Below are 17,099 nucleotides of genomic sequence, written 5' to 3' on the forward strand. Positions count from 1 at the left end.
TTTGTTTTGTGTTAGATGTGGTAAAAGTACTAAAATCTAGCTTCGAATTTTGTTTGTCACTTTGTATTTTGACATTGAGAAAATTTCCCATCTATAGTTCATTTGAATAATTCCACCAGGATTTCAAAATGCATTAGATATTCGCGATAGGAAAAACATGTTTGGACTTGCAAATAATGATATGATCGCACTCAACACTGTAATTGAAAAAAGAAACAACAGCTCGTGAGACTAAGTATATTCATCAACTATAATTGTTTTCTGCGAACACCAAATTGATTTATAGTTAATCGTGTGTATTAAAGTTTTCAAGCAGTGGTTTTGTTTTAATTTGAAAACTTGCGGTATAGAATAGATGAAATACGTGGTACACATATGGATTTATCGATATTAAACATACAAAACATACTAATTTACCAAGAAATGTAGCAGTCCACAAGGTCATCATCTTAGTCATCGGTTTTTACATTCACTCCTTCAACGTGAAAACCCGATATTTGGAAAAAAATTAAGGACGACTCAATCGTGTGTCAATGATACACTCTGCCACTTGCAAAGAGTTTTTAGGGGATGAACAAGCTCACAAGACCTGAAAGTTTTATCGATGAATTTCTATTTTTTAAACGAAAACTATTTGGGTCGAGTGGTATTCGTAAAGATTATTTTCTATATATCCTCAGCTGATTGCATCGATATAAGAACAAAATATCAATTCTCAAATAAAATCAATTTTATCACTTGAATAGCGAGAACAGCAAAAACATTATTCGAAAGTACAAATGTTAAAAACATAATATTCGAATTTATGAACAGAGTACGTAAATGACTAAACTCGCATTTTTCAACAATGGGATTTCATTGTTAAAATCTATCGTGCCTTGACACGTTATACGAACAATTGACGAAGTATTCCCAGCTGATATAACCGCCCTCTCCAATCAACTTATATCCAGTGGGGTGTTGTTTTTCACGAACAAGCAGATGCTACCGCAATGGACAGTCTATTAAGTCCGGGGGTGGCGAACTTTTTCATGGATAATTTCGAACAATGCAAACTTCCGTGGAACCTTATCGTTGGCTACTTTATGTTGGTGAATCCAAAAATCCAATTCACAATGGAACAAGAACCCCCAAGGGACTATAGCCTTCTTGGATGTTCATGTGGACAGACTTGAAAACTTCAACCACCAGCCACGATAATCCGGTCAATCTAGACATTGGAAGATACATGAATTTACAACAAGCTGCAAACGCGTGTAATTGTTCAAAACATAGTTGAAAACAAGATTTTAAAATTCCGAATGATTGCGATACCTGAAAAAAATTTATTCGAGGTCAACATTTCGAAAAAAATTTGTTTTTCGCGATTTTCAGGAAAACGGTAAGTTTTATCATAAAATAATCTCAGATAAAAATTGTAGATCATAAAATTCTCTACAAAAAATGTATCAGTACTTTTTTCTTAGAGCCACCGTTTCTGAGATACGACGAGTCAAAAAGTTGTAATCGTCATTATATGCACACGTTTCCACGCCAGCGCGTTTTTTTTAACGTGGTTTCCCCAGTAAGCCTATTCCACATGTCTGTTGTGATTCTGTCAAATCGAAAACTTGCATAATAAAATATATTAGGAAGGGTTATAAAAGCGATTGAAATTAAAAAATGTAAAAATTTATTCATCTGGGTCATAACCTTCAAATACTTCTTCTTGTCGTTCTTCTTCTTGGATTTCTTCTTCTTCTTGATCTTCTTCTTCGTCTTGATGTTTATCCTGGGTATTAGTAAACTGCGTCAAGAGTGATGTATCCGCATGTTTCCTCGTTGGTATCAAATGAATCCTCCACTATTGGTGATTCAGCATTAGAACATGACTGGCCTTGACAATGTACACATGCCAGAGAACACAACAGTCCAACTTTTTCACAACCACATTTAGCGCTGCATCCCTTTTTACAGTTGCAAAAAATTGTGTTCTGCAGTTTTTCCGGCGCAGGTGGGAGTAAAGTCTGAATAGGTTCTAATGCATTGTCGACCAACTTCTAACCCCAGTCTTTTGGGTCTAGCTGATAACCAAGCCACACTTGAACTTGGTAAAATACCCGGAAAAGATGTTGATGAGCAGCAACTGAGGTTGAAGGAAGACAAGCTAATTGCACCTGTTTCTTATTTTTAGTGTTTTTTACAAAACATGCATATATATACTTATCCAAGCAGCTTTGTACATAGAAAGAAGAAACTGAATCCCGTTGGTGATAATTTCTTGTTGAGTCGAATTACTTTTTTTGAAAACTTCAGCACATTGAACTAAATCTTGTTTTTCAAACATTTTAAAGACTGTTGCTTTACCCCTCCTGTAAAATGCAGAGCGTCGTATTACAGCCAGTTATTGCGTGTAAAAATAGTACATGATTTTGACTCTTTGCAAAAGTAGATAAACTTTTTGATGAATATATTTCGGTTTGACTTTGAGCTTTTCCTGGCTTTAGAAAGAAAATAGTTTTCTCAGGCGGAGTTCGAGCAGTAAGAAGTACGAGTAAGTCTACATCTTCACCAACAACAATAGTTGTATTTGTCAAATTAAATTGCTCTATAGCTGTTTCAATAGTCAGTACGTCGGCATCGTTATTAGCCTGTTCAACCAATATATTTTCGCCAATAAACTTATCCTTCAACATTGAAATGAACCGAGAATACCGATTACAACTTTTACAACTTTTTGACTCGTGTTTTAAACAAATACACGCATTTGCAGCTTGTTGTAAATTTATGTACCTTCACTCTTATTTTTTAGTCTAATTTGACCGGACTACGACAAAAGAGAGGAGTAATTGGAACGTTGATTGAGCGAGCATGGCGTATCTGGTATATGTCGAGTAAGAAGGGTAAGTGTAGACTCACAGCACTTAGGCCACATGTGACCCATTTTACATCCTCCCGAGGAGTTGTCCTCCTAGGTCATCGTCCATCCTGTCCTTTCCAGGAAGGTGGACAGGTCACTGGGAGACATCTCCTTTATATTGGCAGGTGTAGGCCAAGACTCGCCGAACTCACACTCTCTTTGGAAGGTTTTGGAAGGTGCAGCGATATTACTGTCGTTGCGCGGCTTCTTCAACCTTCTTGGGGTTCCCTCCGTGGAGGTGCACAAGTGAGGGAGCTTTCCTGCAGGCGCAGCCGGTTCCTTGGCTTTATTCGAAGCGGAGCTCTTGGCTCCCGCCGCAGGAAGTGCCTTTGCTGTTGGAGGTGATCTGCTATTTCCAGCCTCATTTCAAGCGGTAGATTGGGGTGGACATTTCTGTTCATCCCCAGCCACCGCCTTGAATTGAGGTGAACACTTCTGTCCAGCCTTGGGATTGGTTTTCGCTTTTGTTGTTTCTGTTTTTGTGTTGTTTCATTCATGTGTGTTCCCACGAGTAGCAAGGGTAGGCACCTTAGCTAGGGTAGGCTGGTCCACGAAGGCATGTTTTACAAAGGCTTTTGGGAGGTTTCAGTTCCCCTCACCCTACCTATTTCTGCCACGTTCAATCTGCATTTTTGACCCAACATATAAACTCAGTTTTATGAAAATGCTCCTTATCTCTTGTAGGACCTGATCACATCGAAGCGGAAAAATAGAAAAAGGAAATGGTTGCTTATTGGAGTTACCGTAGTGTTAGCTGTCATTATATTATTGGCGGCGATCATCATAGTAGCTACGAGAAAGAAGAACTCAAAAGTCGGACCAACAGCAGCTTCATTGACACTGGATGATTTTCTGCATGGGAAATTTCTTACAAAGGGTTTCAATGGCACTTGGACATCCAGTAAGTATTTACTTTTCATTGTTTCTACCTGTGCTTTTTTCAAAATCGCTTATGCTTTCGACAGCTCTGAGGGATTTTGCTTCGATTTATAAGATAATAATAATGAATGGTCTTTATTTTTATCTTGGCCGAGTTAAGATTACGCTATTCTACCACTCAACCAAGAATATTTTTATACATGAGTGTATTAATAGTGATACAGTAGCATAACTTAAAACCAGTACCTAATCTAGGTTTTAATATCATGTGACAAAAGTATGCAGAGGCAAATTAATTTGAAAAAAACATGATGTAAAATGCATTAGATAATTAATTTAGGTTTAATTTAATTTGATTCAATTCAGGTACATTCATTGTTCACCGAAAAGGATGGCTTTCGTTTTATTTTTAAACGCAGAAAAAGATAGTGATTTCAATTCTTCAGGATATGAGATGTACTCGGCTACAGCGCTATAAGAGAAAGAACGTTAAAAAAATAGAGAGTGACGCGGGAGGGTAAGCATATTGATGTTACGAAAGTAGATGAACAACACCGATTCTGGACCACTTGGAAGTGGGGGAAACGTCATCGAAATCGACGCAGGATGAAACGAGTATCGTAGCGATTTAAGCGTGGAACTCCGCCCCCTTGGTACTAGAGTGGTACTGGTGACGTGGAGTAATTTTGGAGTAGAGGTAATCTGGACATTAGTTTCTCAATAACTTATGAACGAAGCATACAAGGTGATGTTTCCTTCTATTTAACATTTTCAGCCACCCAAGATTGTTTGAAAATGTTGTTACATGATCTCTTCATTTCAGCGAGAATATTAATCGGACACAGGCATTCTGAACTTTTTGGATCCTGGAAGAAGTTTCTTGATCAAGGCACGGGCCATAGACAATATCACCGTAGTTGAAAATTGATAAAATAGGTGTATCACATAGTTGAATTTTCAGATGTTTGGTCAAGTGGTGTCTGTGCGGGTATAGATGTTTTATGATGCACTGTTTGGAACCTTTGGTGTAGTAATTAATATTACTGGAGTTTTTTCCCCAACACCAAAACGTTATTTTTAACACCTCGACACGTGTTTCGATCACCAAGTGATCATCTTCAAAGAGGAAGATTGAAACTAGAAACTAATGCGAGCTAACCCTATTTATGCTATAAAGGTAACCCATACATGTAAACCATCCAGGCGTACCAACCATACAGGTATACCAACCTAAATTAATTTTACAATTTTGCCTTATCTATGGTTTACCTGTATGGGTTACCTTTATAGCATAAATAGGGTTAGCTCACATTAGTTTCTAGTTTTAATCTTCCTCTTTGAAGATGATCACTTGGTCATCGAAACACGTGTCGAGGTGTTAAAAATAACGATTTGTTGTTTGTGATTATTGATAAAAATTGAGGAATTATCTATGGCCCTACTCCGGTCTCTCTTATTACCAAAAATTATGGCTGATGATTTATTTGGGTTGATGTTCAAACAGTGATTTCTTGATATGTCCAATAGGTCATCTATATCATTATTCAAAAAGTGTTCAACGGATAAAGATTCATCGATTTTTTTGTTTTTGAAAAAAAAAGAGACTGAAAAAAGTTGGTCTGAAATATAAAATCACAAAGGTGAAACAGTAACCGACTTGTACCATTTACAACTAGACCGTACGAAATATTACTTGGAAATTCGATAAATGATTTTTTAATTTTTTCAAAGACAAAACACAAGCACTACAGGAAAGTCCTTGAGGCGCTTTAAGAGCGGTGTCTGTGATTCACATTGGATTTGAATAGCTGGAGATTAAATCCAGTTCTCAAAATGAAAGAATTTTCAAACAGTGAAGTTCGAGGTGTACTGAGTTGAACCTATTAACGATGAGCAGCCACAGGCCGTCGCGTATTTCTGATATGTACCGCTCTTGGTGGAATCAACTGTGCCAAGTCACTTGAACACCTCCCGTGGAAGTATCTATAGAAGAGAGACAAATATCCAGCTGTTCCAGACTATCAAGGTTGCAAGTGATGTTCGCGTCTCCAATCAAGCGGATGGCTCTTTTCTGGATAGAATCCAGCAGCTTCAGGATATGCAATTATCATTACCCATTCAAAGAATTCTAGGTTTAATTTGGAATCCTGATGAAGACAAGTTTGGTTTTTCAATAAAATGGAATGAAGATGACTTTCAGAACTTGACCAAAGCACCTGTTACAAAAAGAGATGTCTTAAGAACAGTGATGACTATCTTTGATCCATTTGGTTTCTCGAGCACCTTTACAATCATGGCAAGAATTCTGCTCCAGGATATTTGGCAAAATAAAATGGGCTAGGATGATAATCTCACTGAAAAAATTAAAAAATTGACTAATTTAACCATTCCCAGATGTTACGTTTCGAGTGTATTCGATGCTCAAGAAATACAGCTACATGTCTTCTGTGGTGCTAGTGCTCAGCCTTACGCTTCTGTTGCTTATTTCCGTATCACCAAAAAAAAAAATTTCTGAAACATGTTTCGTAATAGCGAAGTCCAGAGTTACACCAATAAAACAACAGATATCCATCCCTAGGCTAGAACTTCAAGTTGCAGTTTTAGGGAGCGGATTCGCAGTGACCAATAAGAACACCACAGTATCATAATCAACAAAATGTTCTATTGGACAGCCTATTATAGGCTGGATCAGATCAAAATCCACAATTTTTAAACCTTTTGTGGCACACAGGGTGTCTGAAATTATAGAAACCACTGATGTTGGTTGGAATTGGGTACCAACGAAAGAAAATGTTGCCATTTTGCAAAAATAAAAGAGCAAAACCAGAACTACCAGAGATGGCACCATTACCTCATTTGTTCGACCTTTCACCATAGTCGGAATGGACTGTTTTAGGCCTATGAATGTTTCTGTTGGCCGAAAACATGAAAAAAGATACGGAGTACTGTTTACATGCATGAGGATCGTGCAGTTCATCTTGAAATGGCATACTCTTTGAGTACAGATTCGGCAATGATGGTCGTAGAGGGTGTCCCAAAAGGTATTTTCCGATAATGGCACGAACCTGAGGCGAGCATCAAGTGAACTTAAGAGAGTCTTAAAAGATTTGGACTCTCGCCACTGCCAGTAGGCAAGAGTTTTGGAAGCGACAGCTTGCTCGCAATTTTTGTTGAACCAAGGTTTGTCGTTAGAAGTTCGTTTCATTGAAAAAGGAATATATGCAACCATGGATGATAGAATAACTTCCGTGACTTCAGAAACAAATAGATCCTCCCACTCAGCAGATCTGCAATGCCAAACTTTGCGTGGCAATTCACTCAACACTGAAATAAGTTTGTGATCAGAAGAGGAGACCTTACGGTGACTGTGTATATTTCTGGATTGGTTGTTAGATATAGATCCAGAAGACTAGCATATTCCCCATCACGGTCATGATTCCTGGTTGGCTCATTCATAATCTGAGTAAGTCCGCTGCTTATTGAAAGAGCCTCAGCTTCGCGACCTTGTTCGTCATTGATATTTGAAAATTTGAGCCAGGTTCAATGAATGACAACTGATTTGACAAATATAGCTTCAACAAGATGACCATTTTCAATTGTCAAAGATCGGAACCCTGTCGGAAGATCCTATGTATGTATAGAAGGAATTTCAAAGCCAAACAATATATAAACCAACGAGAACTATCAGAAAATCTATTTTATATATAATAATTCAAAAAATTATGGATCAAACATGTTTGTAAAACTTTTTTTACAATTACTAATTCTATCAATTCACATCGGTTTCTATATTCTATAGTTCTCCCTGAATGTTCAATCCAGCAAGCTGATTCTTTTGCTATTTGTAAGCCGGTAGGCCACCTACGACTGACGAATTACATTTTTGAAAATTTTCCGGAGTACCGATCATAATTGGCTCTCGCGGAATGCAATTCCAGTATGGAAATTGACTTGTGCATCTCACTAACGGCTCTAATTCGAATGCCAGCAACACAAATTACTAACGAGTCCGAAAATAACCTCGGGGTCACTGTTTTGTTCAACTAACCAGCCGAAATTGCATAATTCGTAACAAATTCAATTAGACTAGTCTCTAGTTTCATAATAGACTTCCTTTTGTTGCAGTAATTAGGATGATGTTCAGCCTGTTCTTTTCCTGCATACCGCTGTTTTTTTTCTACGGATTTATTATTTTTCAGCTTGCTTGAATAGGAATTTTTAGAGTTCATTATCACAAGCCATTTCGGAACTTTTCCCTGGCTAAGTGTTTTTTCAACTCCGTTAATGCATGACCATGGTTCTGGAGTCTCTAAGCTAATGAGTGATTTTTTGCTGGCATCTTTTGGCAACACTGTTTTTGACAGATCATGCGTGAATCGTGTCATTGTCAAAGTTATTCAGTTTGGTCTATAATTCAACCATGGAGAATGGTTTTGAGTACACCCGGCGATTTTTATAAAATGTTTGAGTGTACTTACGTATTTTGATGCGTAGATTACGAATCCGAAAGAAAAAAGCGGCGCTCTCCCTTATTTACAAAGTTACGGCCCTTCAAAGTTCAGAAAAGGGCGAATTTTCAGCCTTTTTTTCACAAAATAAACTATTTAAAAACACAGGTATTTATTCACTAGATCACCTTTACTCCTCATTCCTCCTTCTTCGACACTTTTCACTTCAATAATCAACATTTTTCCAATAAACATATTAAAAAATGTACGGAGCTGCTTTTTGGTTACATACCTCTGTATTTTACGTTTTTAAGGTTAATGGCATGGTAAGTACGACTGATAGTCAATATTCCTGAAGTAATTCAAATGTTTTTTTCCTTCATTCTTTATATCGTTAATTGGTTTTTGGTGGTGTATTACGAATTTGAAATAGTAGGCGACGGCAAATACCAACCGCTTTTTTCTGAAATGTGACTAGTAACTAACCTAGGAATAGAAGAATGTCACCAGGAGAAGCATTCGTTTTTAAGTTAAGTTTTTTATTAAAAAAATGTTGATTATTGATGTGAAAAGTGTGAAAGAAGGAGAAATAAGGTGTAAAGGTGTTTTTAAATAGTTTATTTTGTGAAAAAAAAGCTGAAAAGTCGACCTTTTCTGAACTTTGAAGAGCCGTAACTTTGTAAATAAGGGAGAGCGCCGCTTTTTTTCTTTTGGATTCGTAATCTACGCATCAAAATACGTAAGTACACGCAAAATTTTTTCAAAATCGCCGGGTGTCCTCAAAACAGTTATATGTAATATTTCTCAATCTACAAGAGCTGTTGAAAATGACTACCCCGCCCCCCGTTTCTGAACACCCAGCAATTATTCGATTTCTCAAATCTTCCACTGTAGTAGTATAAACTGATGACTTTAGGTGGTCCCATTGGAAATAATCCAGGGGGTTTAAGTCCGGTGATCAAGCTGGCCACAAGTGAGTTCCGACCAATCCAGCGATCTCCGTATGTTACCATCAAAAACTCTCGAGCCAATATGCTAAAAAGCGCTGATGCACCATCGTGCATAAACCACATTGCATTTCTTATAACCAATGATACATCCTCCAGAAACGGAGGTAGCGTGTGTTCCAAATAGTTGCCGTATACCTCGCCCAGACTGTTGTTGGAGCAACATGCCCAAGATTTTCAAATCACTGCACACTTACCAACCGTGTTCTTTATAATTTGATTTGCAAAAAGAATCAATTCCAGGATAGGTTTCCTTGAAGTGTACGGAATGACCGACAGGAATGGAACCATAGAAACCGCCATTGTGAAGCAGAACTGCTTTAAGGCGTCTTTTTGAAACAAATATGGGTCATGAGCTGTCAAATATATCTATAAAATCTTCAATATTGGTACAATAAACCGTCTCGTCCTCTTGGGCAACGTGGGGTACAGGGCGTTTCATTTAGAAAGTACGTATAGTTATAGCCTGTATACATTCTGAAACAAGTATGAAAATGAAATTGTATCTATCCAATTATGACTTCAAATTAACCCAAAAACCCCTTTTTCATAATACAATCTCTCGTTTTGCGAAATAACCTGACGTTGTGGAATTTTTTGAGTATTTTTTCAGTTTTCAGAACACCTCAATACAAAGAAATCAGTTGAAAATATCCAGACAGCTTTTTTTGCTGCAGACTTGTGTTTTTTATATTACATTTTCAACGTATCGTCTAAATCACCTGTTCGTGGAGTTTAAACATCAAAATTAGATTTAACGTGGTATTATTTCCAAGTTGACTGCCTGATTTAAAATTTTGATTCATTTCTACGGCAGTTCCGGAAAAACACTGAAATGTAAACCCATTCACGTTTTTTACCACTGGAATTGTCGAATTCTTGGGTTGCTAAATCAGGCGATCCATCAAAGTATCAGCTAGATCTAAGCGTCTATGCATAATATGTATAAAAAAAAACTTGTTTACTTACTATGCTGCTTGCGTGAGGTTCGTGTCAAATATTCGTTTTACGGACCCCATATCGGCCTTATAATATCCGGTGGAATTTTGTTTTCACCGTGACGAAAACCACCACAAAATTGAGTGCTAACACTGAAAGGTTTTTAAAGTGAACCGCCCATAAAGCAAAATGATTCATACCATGCCACTTCCTGTTTGTTTATGATCGTAGTGATGGAGATCAGGAGAATTTTCTTTTGAGTTTACTCGAGATACAAAGAATATCCCTGATGTGGTTGATTGGTCCCCCTCCCCAATGTAAAACATTTCGTCAAAAACGTTTGACCTACAGTACACTTGATAAAAGGTTTGTTCTGGTTCTCTCTCTCTCTCTTTCTCTAATTATATGGACGTTGCTTCCCACTCGGACGCATTTGTCCAGGCTCCTCCTATCAAATTGACATCAATTTGACAGAAGCTTCGTCGGGAGGGGCGCAGCTGTCTTGCTCGAAACAATGCTGCCACCCCTTTTTTGTCACACTTTTTACAATAAAAAAAACCAATGTGTTTTTAAATGTCGCCTTCTAATCAGGAGACATTTTGATTTACTCTACGAAATTCAAGTTCTAGGACGTCAGGATCATGCGCAGTTGATATAGAGCGTTTTGCAAAATGACCCTGAACTGTTTTTAACTGTCCCGAATCCTTCTTGCTCTCGAGGCTGAACTGTTGAGAACTGTTCCCGTTGCTCATGCGCATTCGTGTGGAAATTTGTTTGGGTTATTTGCTAGGATGTTTTTTTTATTTATTTGATTTGAATAATTGATGATTGAGGGTAGATAACATTTGAACTGACTATAGGGATACGCTACATAACAAAATGGACATGATTAAAAACCTAAAGAAATAACGAAGAGATCCAATACATTCTACTATTTGGGACTTCCATTGTCTAATGATTCTAATTTGATTCGGAATCTATGAAAAAACAAATGAAATTAGAATGAATATCTAAAATATCGGTGAATATTCTAAATCTAATATCTAAAATATTCGTTTTGAGGGCACCCGGCGATTTTGAAAAAACTTTTGAGTGTACTTACGTATTTTGATGCGTAGATTACGAATCCGAAAGAAAAAAGCGGCGCTCTTCCTTATTTACGAAGTTACAGCCCTTCAAAGTTTAGAAAAGGGCAACTTTTCAGCCTTCTTTTTCACAAAATAAACTATTTAATAACGCAAGCATTTATTCACTTGGTCACCTTTACACCTTATTCCTCCTTCCTTGATACTTTTCACTTCAACAATCAACATTTTTCCAATAAAAATGTTAGAAAATGTACGGAGCTGCCTTTTGGTTATATATATATCTCTGTATTTTACGTTTTTAAGGTTAATGGCATAGTTGGTATGACTGATGCTGTCAATATTTCTAAAGTAATTCAAATGTTTTTTGCCTTCATTCTTTGTGTTTTTCTAATCACTCATGTCAAACTAAAAATCCAAATCTACGAATTAGAAATAGTAGGCGGTGGCAAATACCAACCATTTTTTCTGAAATGTCATTAGGAACTAACCTAGAAATAAAGGAATGTCACCAGAAGAAGCATTCGTTTTTAAATTAGTTTTTTCATAAGGAAAATGTTGATTGTTGAATTGAAAAGTTTCAATTAAGAAGGAATAAGGTGTAAAGGTGGCCTAGTGAATAAATGCTTGTGTTTTCAAATAGTTTATCTTGTGAAAATGAAGGCTGAAAAGTTGCTCTTTCCTGAACTTCGAAGTAGGTACACTCAAAAATTTTTTCAAAATCGCCAGGTGCCCTCAAAACGAATATTTACCCCTTGGTGTAGTGAATAATATTACTGGAGTTTTTCCCAACACCAGGAGGAAGATAAAAACTGATCTTCCTCTTGAAGATCAGTTTCCTCTTGAAGATCAGTTTGGTGATCGAAACACGTGTCGAGGTGTTGAAATAACGGTTTGATTACTCCAAAGTGATGGTGGAATAGAATTTGGCTAGAAGACAGCAAGAACCTTGCAAGGGAGAGAAGCCGTCACAACCAGTGCTTGCCCTTCCCTACATCAGAGGATTTTCGGAAAGGGTAAGAATAATTGTGTCCAAATACCTGCTTCAGATCCGGATACACCATTCGTAGTGGTCTCACCAGGCCACCAAACGCGGATTGCGAATCCAAGAATTGCAGCGTCGGATACCCTGTGAGTGCGCAAATCCTATATCGGTAAAACTAAGAGGCCATTGGAAATCCGCATTGCCGAGCACAAGAGAAACACACAGCGAGAAGAAACCAGCAAATCGGTATAAGGAGGAAAATTAGTAGAAACTTCATGATATATCTATATAATCAGTACTATTCCATATCTCCAGAACCAGTGAATGATGAATAAACGGCCTCTGAAGATGCGTCCAACCACAGTAGGTGCATACATCATGTCAGTTACTGTGTGTTGTCATGGAAAAGCCGACCGAATTTTTTTCTACGTCAATTTATTTACATTCCAAAGATAAAACCCTGCCAAATTACATTATCTTTTTCCTCTCTGTTCGTTAATACTTTTACAGGCGTTAAATTCCTTAAACGAACCGTAAGATTCACACGGGTCGGAAGCCGAATCAAATCGTGAATGGTTTGTATTCATTTGCGATGCTATACGCAATTAGTTCTCCTGGCCGGTAAGTGGAGGGCTTGATATATTACCTCAAATCGCTACCGAATCGCTTGGATAGGATCCAAATGGGTTCATCTGAATAATCGTATACACTAAATTCGTCCAAGGATAGGCTTCGGATCGATTGAGGCGTAATAATATAGTTGATATACGGAAATAGTAGTAACACTATATTGATGTGTGAGACATTTACAAGTTCCGGAACAAAAATAGAATTAATATTGTGTGAAATACTATCTCCACCCAACGAGAGCTTGAAAACGGAGTCCCTCAAGGATCAACACTTAGTGTCACCCTTGTCTCGATAGCAATCAACAATATCATTGAAAACATCAACCCAATGGTAGGAAAAAGCTTCTATGTTGATGATATGACAATTTTTTTTTCTTCCTCATCAATACAAAAAATAGAAGACACGCTTCAAGACACTATCGATAAATTGGAAAATAATGCAAACCGTCTTGGTTCAAATTCTCTACCAATAAGACTAAGTGTATCCACTTCTGTCGTCTACACAATATTCACAATGACCCAAAGCTGAAATTACAAAACCAGTACATTGAATGTGTTGAAACAATCAAATTTCTTGGTTTGATTCTAGACAGAAAACTGCATTGGAAATCTCACATCAATGACTTAGCCGTAAGATGCAAAAAAGCTCTGAATCCTGTGAAATGAAATGAAACCGATTGAAAGCAACTTAGATTGTTCTGTATTCAACAAAGAGGGAATCAACCCAGAGGTGATCAGGGCTGAATTCAAAAGAATAATTGAAACATACCCGAATAGCCATATAGTGTACAGGGATGGATCGAAGACTGAGCAAGGAACTGGTAGTGCTTTCGCATGTTTGGGATCAACCCACTTCTGGACCTTACCGAATCAAGCGAGTGTTTTCATGGACTTATGCAATTTTCATTCATACATCCTTTGCACAGACTCGCTGAGTTCTATTCAAGCAATTGAAAACTCTTTCAGTAAACATCCGCTGGTTCAAAGAATCTTAACACTGATGAGTTGTCTCCAGTCCAAAGGAAAATCGATCGTATTTGTTTGGGTTCCTAGTCATATAGGAATTGACGGTAATGAAAAAGCTGACACTGTCCAAATGACACAAAAAAATTCATAAAAAACTCAATACTCAACACATGGCAACACGAATGGACAAACAACGATTCAAAATTGAAAGATATCAAACCTGATATTGCAGCCATGAGACTTCCACAAGGGCTAACGAGAAGAGAACAAGTCATAATAACACGACTTAGGATAGGACATACGAACTTAACATCCTCTTATATACTGAGGAGACAAAGACCACCATCCTGCGAAAATTACCAAACTTTGATGACGGTTAAACACCTTCTCTTAGAATGCCACCAATATGAAGCCGATCGACAACGATATAACTTACCGGATATCAGAACTTGCCTCGGTACCAAAACTATAAGAAATGTTCTGAACTTTCTGAAAGCAACAGACCTTTTTAACAAAATATAACAGATATTTTATACTACAAAATGGCTAATGACCTCAGCAGTCGATGCCAAAATAATAATAAAAAAAAATATTGTGTGAAAGCTATTTTATGGGTTTCTTGTCGTGGTCTGCACGTTTTCATGTCTGATGTTTCGTCTACTACTGCGGAAGACACTATCAGTGCCCGAGTTGTTGCTCGAATTGTTGTTCCCGTTGTTCCCAACCAACGTTTTTAATCACCCCAATCTTTGATTGAGAGAGCATGTTGTATCTGTCAACCTGAGGGTCTTCTTGAGGAACTCAATCACCCAAAAAATGCCTCCAAAAGAATGGATATAGCTAAAACAAATTCGAGAGGGCCATACGAACGGATTCCTGTAAGCTGGGGGTCGATCTACATTGGAACCACGAGACGGGTACCTATATTGTTGAAACTGTCGCTTCTTGATCCTTCAAAAGACATATAATGATAATAATAAAAATAGTAATTTATTAAATCACTGTGGTATAATATATACATATGGTACGTCAATTAAATCAAACCATTTACCCTTAGTACCTAGTTACATTGAAGTATAACAAAAGTGTGTGAACCTATAAAAACGATATGTAGTAAAAACACAAAAGAATTAAAATATAAACATACTTACAAAAGCAACTGTCAGTAAGATATATCTTACATTATAATAATAAAATTAATAGTAATTTATTTTCGTCAATGGGTACAATATGTACATATGGCAGGTTAATTGAAAACAAAAAGCTATTATAACTATTCATCGCGCTAAAAACGGCTTGAAATGCAATTAAACAAATCGTTGACGAAAATCACAAAGTATAATAGTCCAAGAATAGATCTTTGGGGTATTCAGTGTGTCATTGCTTTGGAATATAACTCAAAATTATCATGGTAAACGGCCCGATAACTATTCAACAAATTTGATTCAATCACAACACAACAAAGTTTTTGTTTCGGGGTTGAAATTAGATGATTTTAATGTATTTCCACGTGTTAAAACCGAAAGTGACCATAAAAATTATATATTAGCTCTTGTTTTCAAGATATAGTATCATTATATTATATATATATATGTATATTGAGTTTTCAACAAATGAAATATTTCATCACCAACAGTTGGTACACATGTTTGTTTACATAACACCCCTCTCATCAGCTGTTCTTAAGTAGTAAACATAACCTATGTGAGTTTGTCAATTGTAGGCACGTGGTTGCTATTGAAATTATCGTGTGAAGTTAATTTTTAAATTAATTTAAGTGCTGATCTGAAATGCCTCGAAAGTGTGTGAATTCTGTCGATAGCTTTTGCTATAGATGTGGTGAAATAACATTTAAGGCTCAGAAACGTAAAATGACACCTATCGTTGAGACAGCCTATGAACATTATTTTGGTGTGAAAGTTGGGGACCAAGATAAATCATGGGCTCCTCATATATGTTGTAATTCTTGTTCCGTCATATTGCGAGAGTGGCTGAAAAATAAAAACCGGGCAATGGCTTTTGCAGTACCTATGGTTTGGCGTGAGCCTACCAATCATACAGACGACTGTTATTTCTGCTTAACTCCTCCCATTAAGCAAGGTTTATCTATGAAGAAAAGAGGAACGGTTAAATACCCTAATCTCCCATCTGCTCTTCGGCCTGTACCACACTCAGACAATTTGCCAGTCCCTTCTCCACCCCAAAACTATGAAATTTTAGAGGAAGGTGATGAAGACTGTTTAGAAGGAGCAACCCATCCTTCTCATCCTATGACCCTGATTTTGAGGTAAGCGATAGGTCTAGTGATTCGCACAGAATTAGTCAAGCAGAGTTGAGTGACCTTATAAGAGATCTTCGCTTGTCTAAGGAAAAGGCTGAGCTGTTAGGGTCAAGACTACAACAGTGGAATCTTCTAAAACATGATGTGAAAATATTTCAGTACAGACAGCGTCAAAAATATTTGCTTCCTTTTTTTGAGAAAAAAGAAAACCTCGTAGTTTGTTCTGATGTTAATGGTTTGATGGACTGCTTGAATTTGGATCACACTCCATCTGAATGGAGACTGTTTATAGACTCTTCAAAACTAAGCTTAAAAGCTGTACTTCTGCATAATGGAAATCAGCTACCCTCTATTCCTATAGGTCATGCAGTTCACATGAAGGAAACGTATATAAATATGAAAACACTTCTCCAATCAATCAAATATGAACAACACAAGTGGCACATCTGTGGTGATCTGAAAGTCATTGCTATACTCCTAGGAATGCAATTAGGGTTCACCAAGTACTGTTGTTTTTTGTATCTGTGGGACAGTCGGGATAGAAAATCTCACTATAAAAAAATGAACTGGCCTACACGAGACCTAAACCCTAATGAGAAAAATGTAGTTTACGAGCCTCTTGTAGATCCTAAGGATGTTCTCCTTCCCCCATTACATATTAAGTTGGGACTAATGAAAAACTTTGTGAAGGCCATGGACCAGGAAGGACAAGCTTTTAAGTACTTGAGAGCAAAGTTTCCCAGGTTGAGTGATGCTAAAGTCAAGGAAGGCATCTTTATTGGGCCTCAAATCCGTGAAATCGTAAATGATCCTGCTTTTGACATGATTTTAACAGGAAATGAAAAAAGAGCCTGGGAAGCCTTTAAGGGGGTTGTACATGGGTTTTTAGGTAACAAAAGAGATGATAACTTCACATCATTGGTTAAAGAGCTTCTTCAAGCTTACCACCAACTTGGATGCAACATGTCCTTAAAAATTCAT

At 37.2% G+C, this 17,099-nt stretch overlaps 1 protein-coding gene across 2 annotated transcripts in view; it reads left to right on the plus strand.

Annotated features, from left to right (window-relative positions):
• ome (dipeptidyl peptidase 4 omega) overlaps positions 1 to 17,099 on the plus strand; it is a 62,008-nt gene that overhangs the window by 26,494 nt on the left and 18,415 nt on the right. For both annotated transcript variants that reach the window (XM_074171142.1, XM_074171143.1), the window contains exon 2: positions 3,584 to 3,800. In XM_074171142.1, coding sequence (XP_074027243.1) covers positions 3,584 to 3,800 — 217 coding nt within the window. The remainder of the gene's footprint in view (positions 1 to 3,583; positions 3,801 to 17,099) is intronic.

This window comes from Leptinotarsa decemlineata, unplaced genomic scaffold, assembly GCF_025532065.1.
Source record: "Leptinotarsa decemlineata unplaced genomic scaffold, Ldec_3_MD MMD2_tig00000008_RagTag_RagTag, whole genome shotgun sequence".
In the NCBI taxonomy this organism is placed as follows: domain Eukaryota; kingdom Metazoa; phylum Arthropoda; class Insecta; order Coleoptera; family Chrysomelidae; genus Leptinotarsa; species Leptinotarsa decemlineata.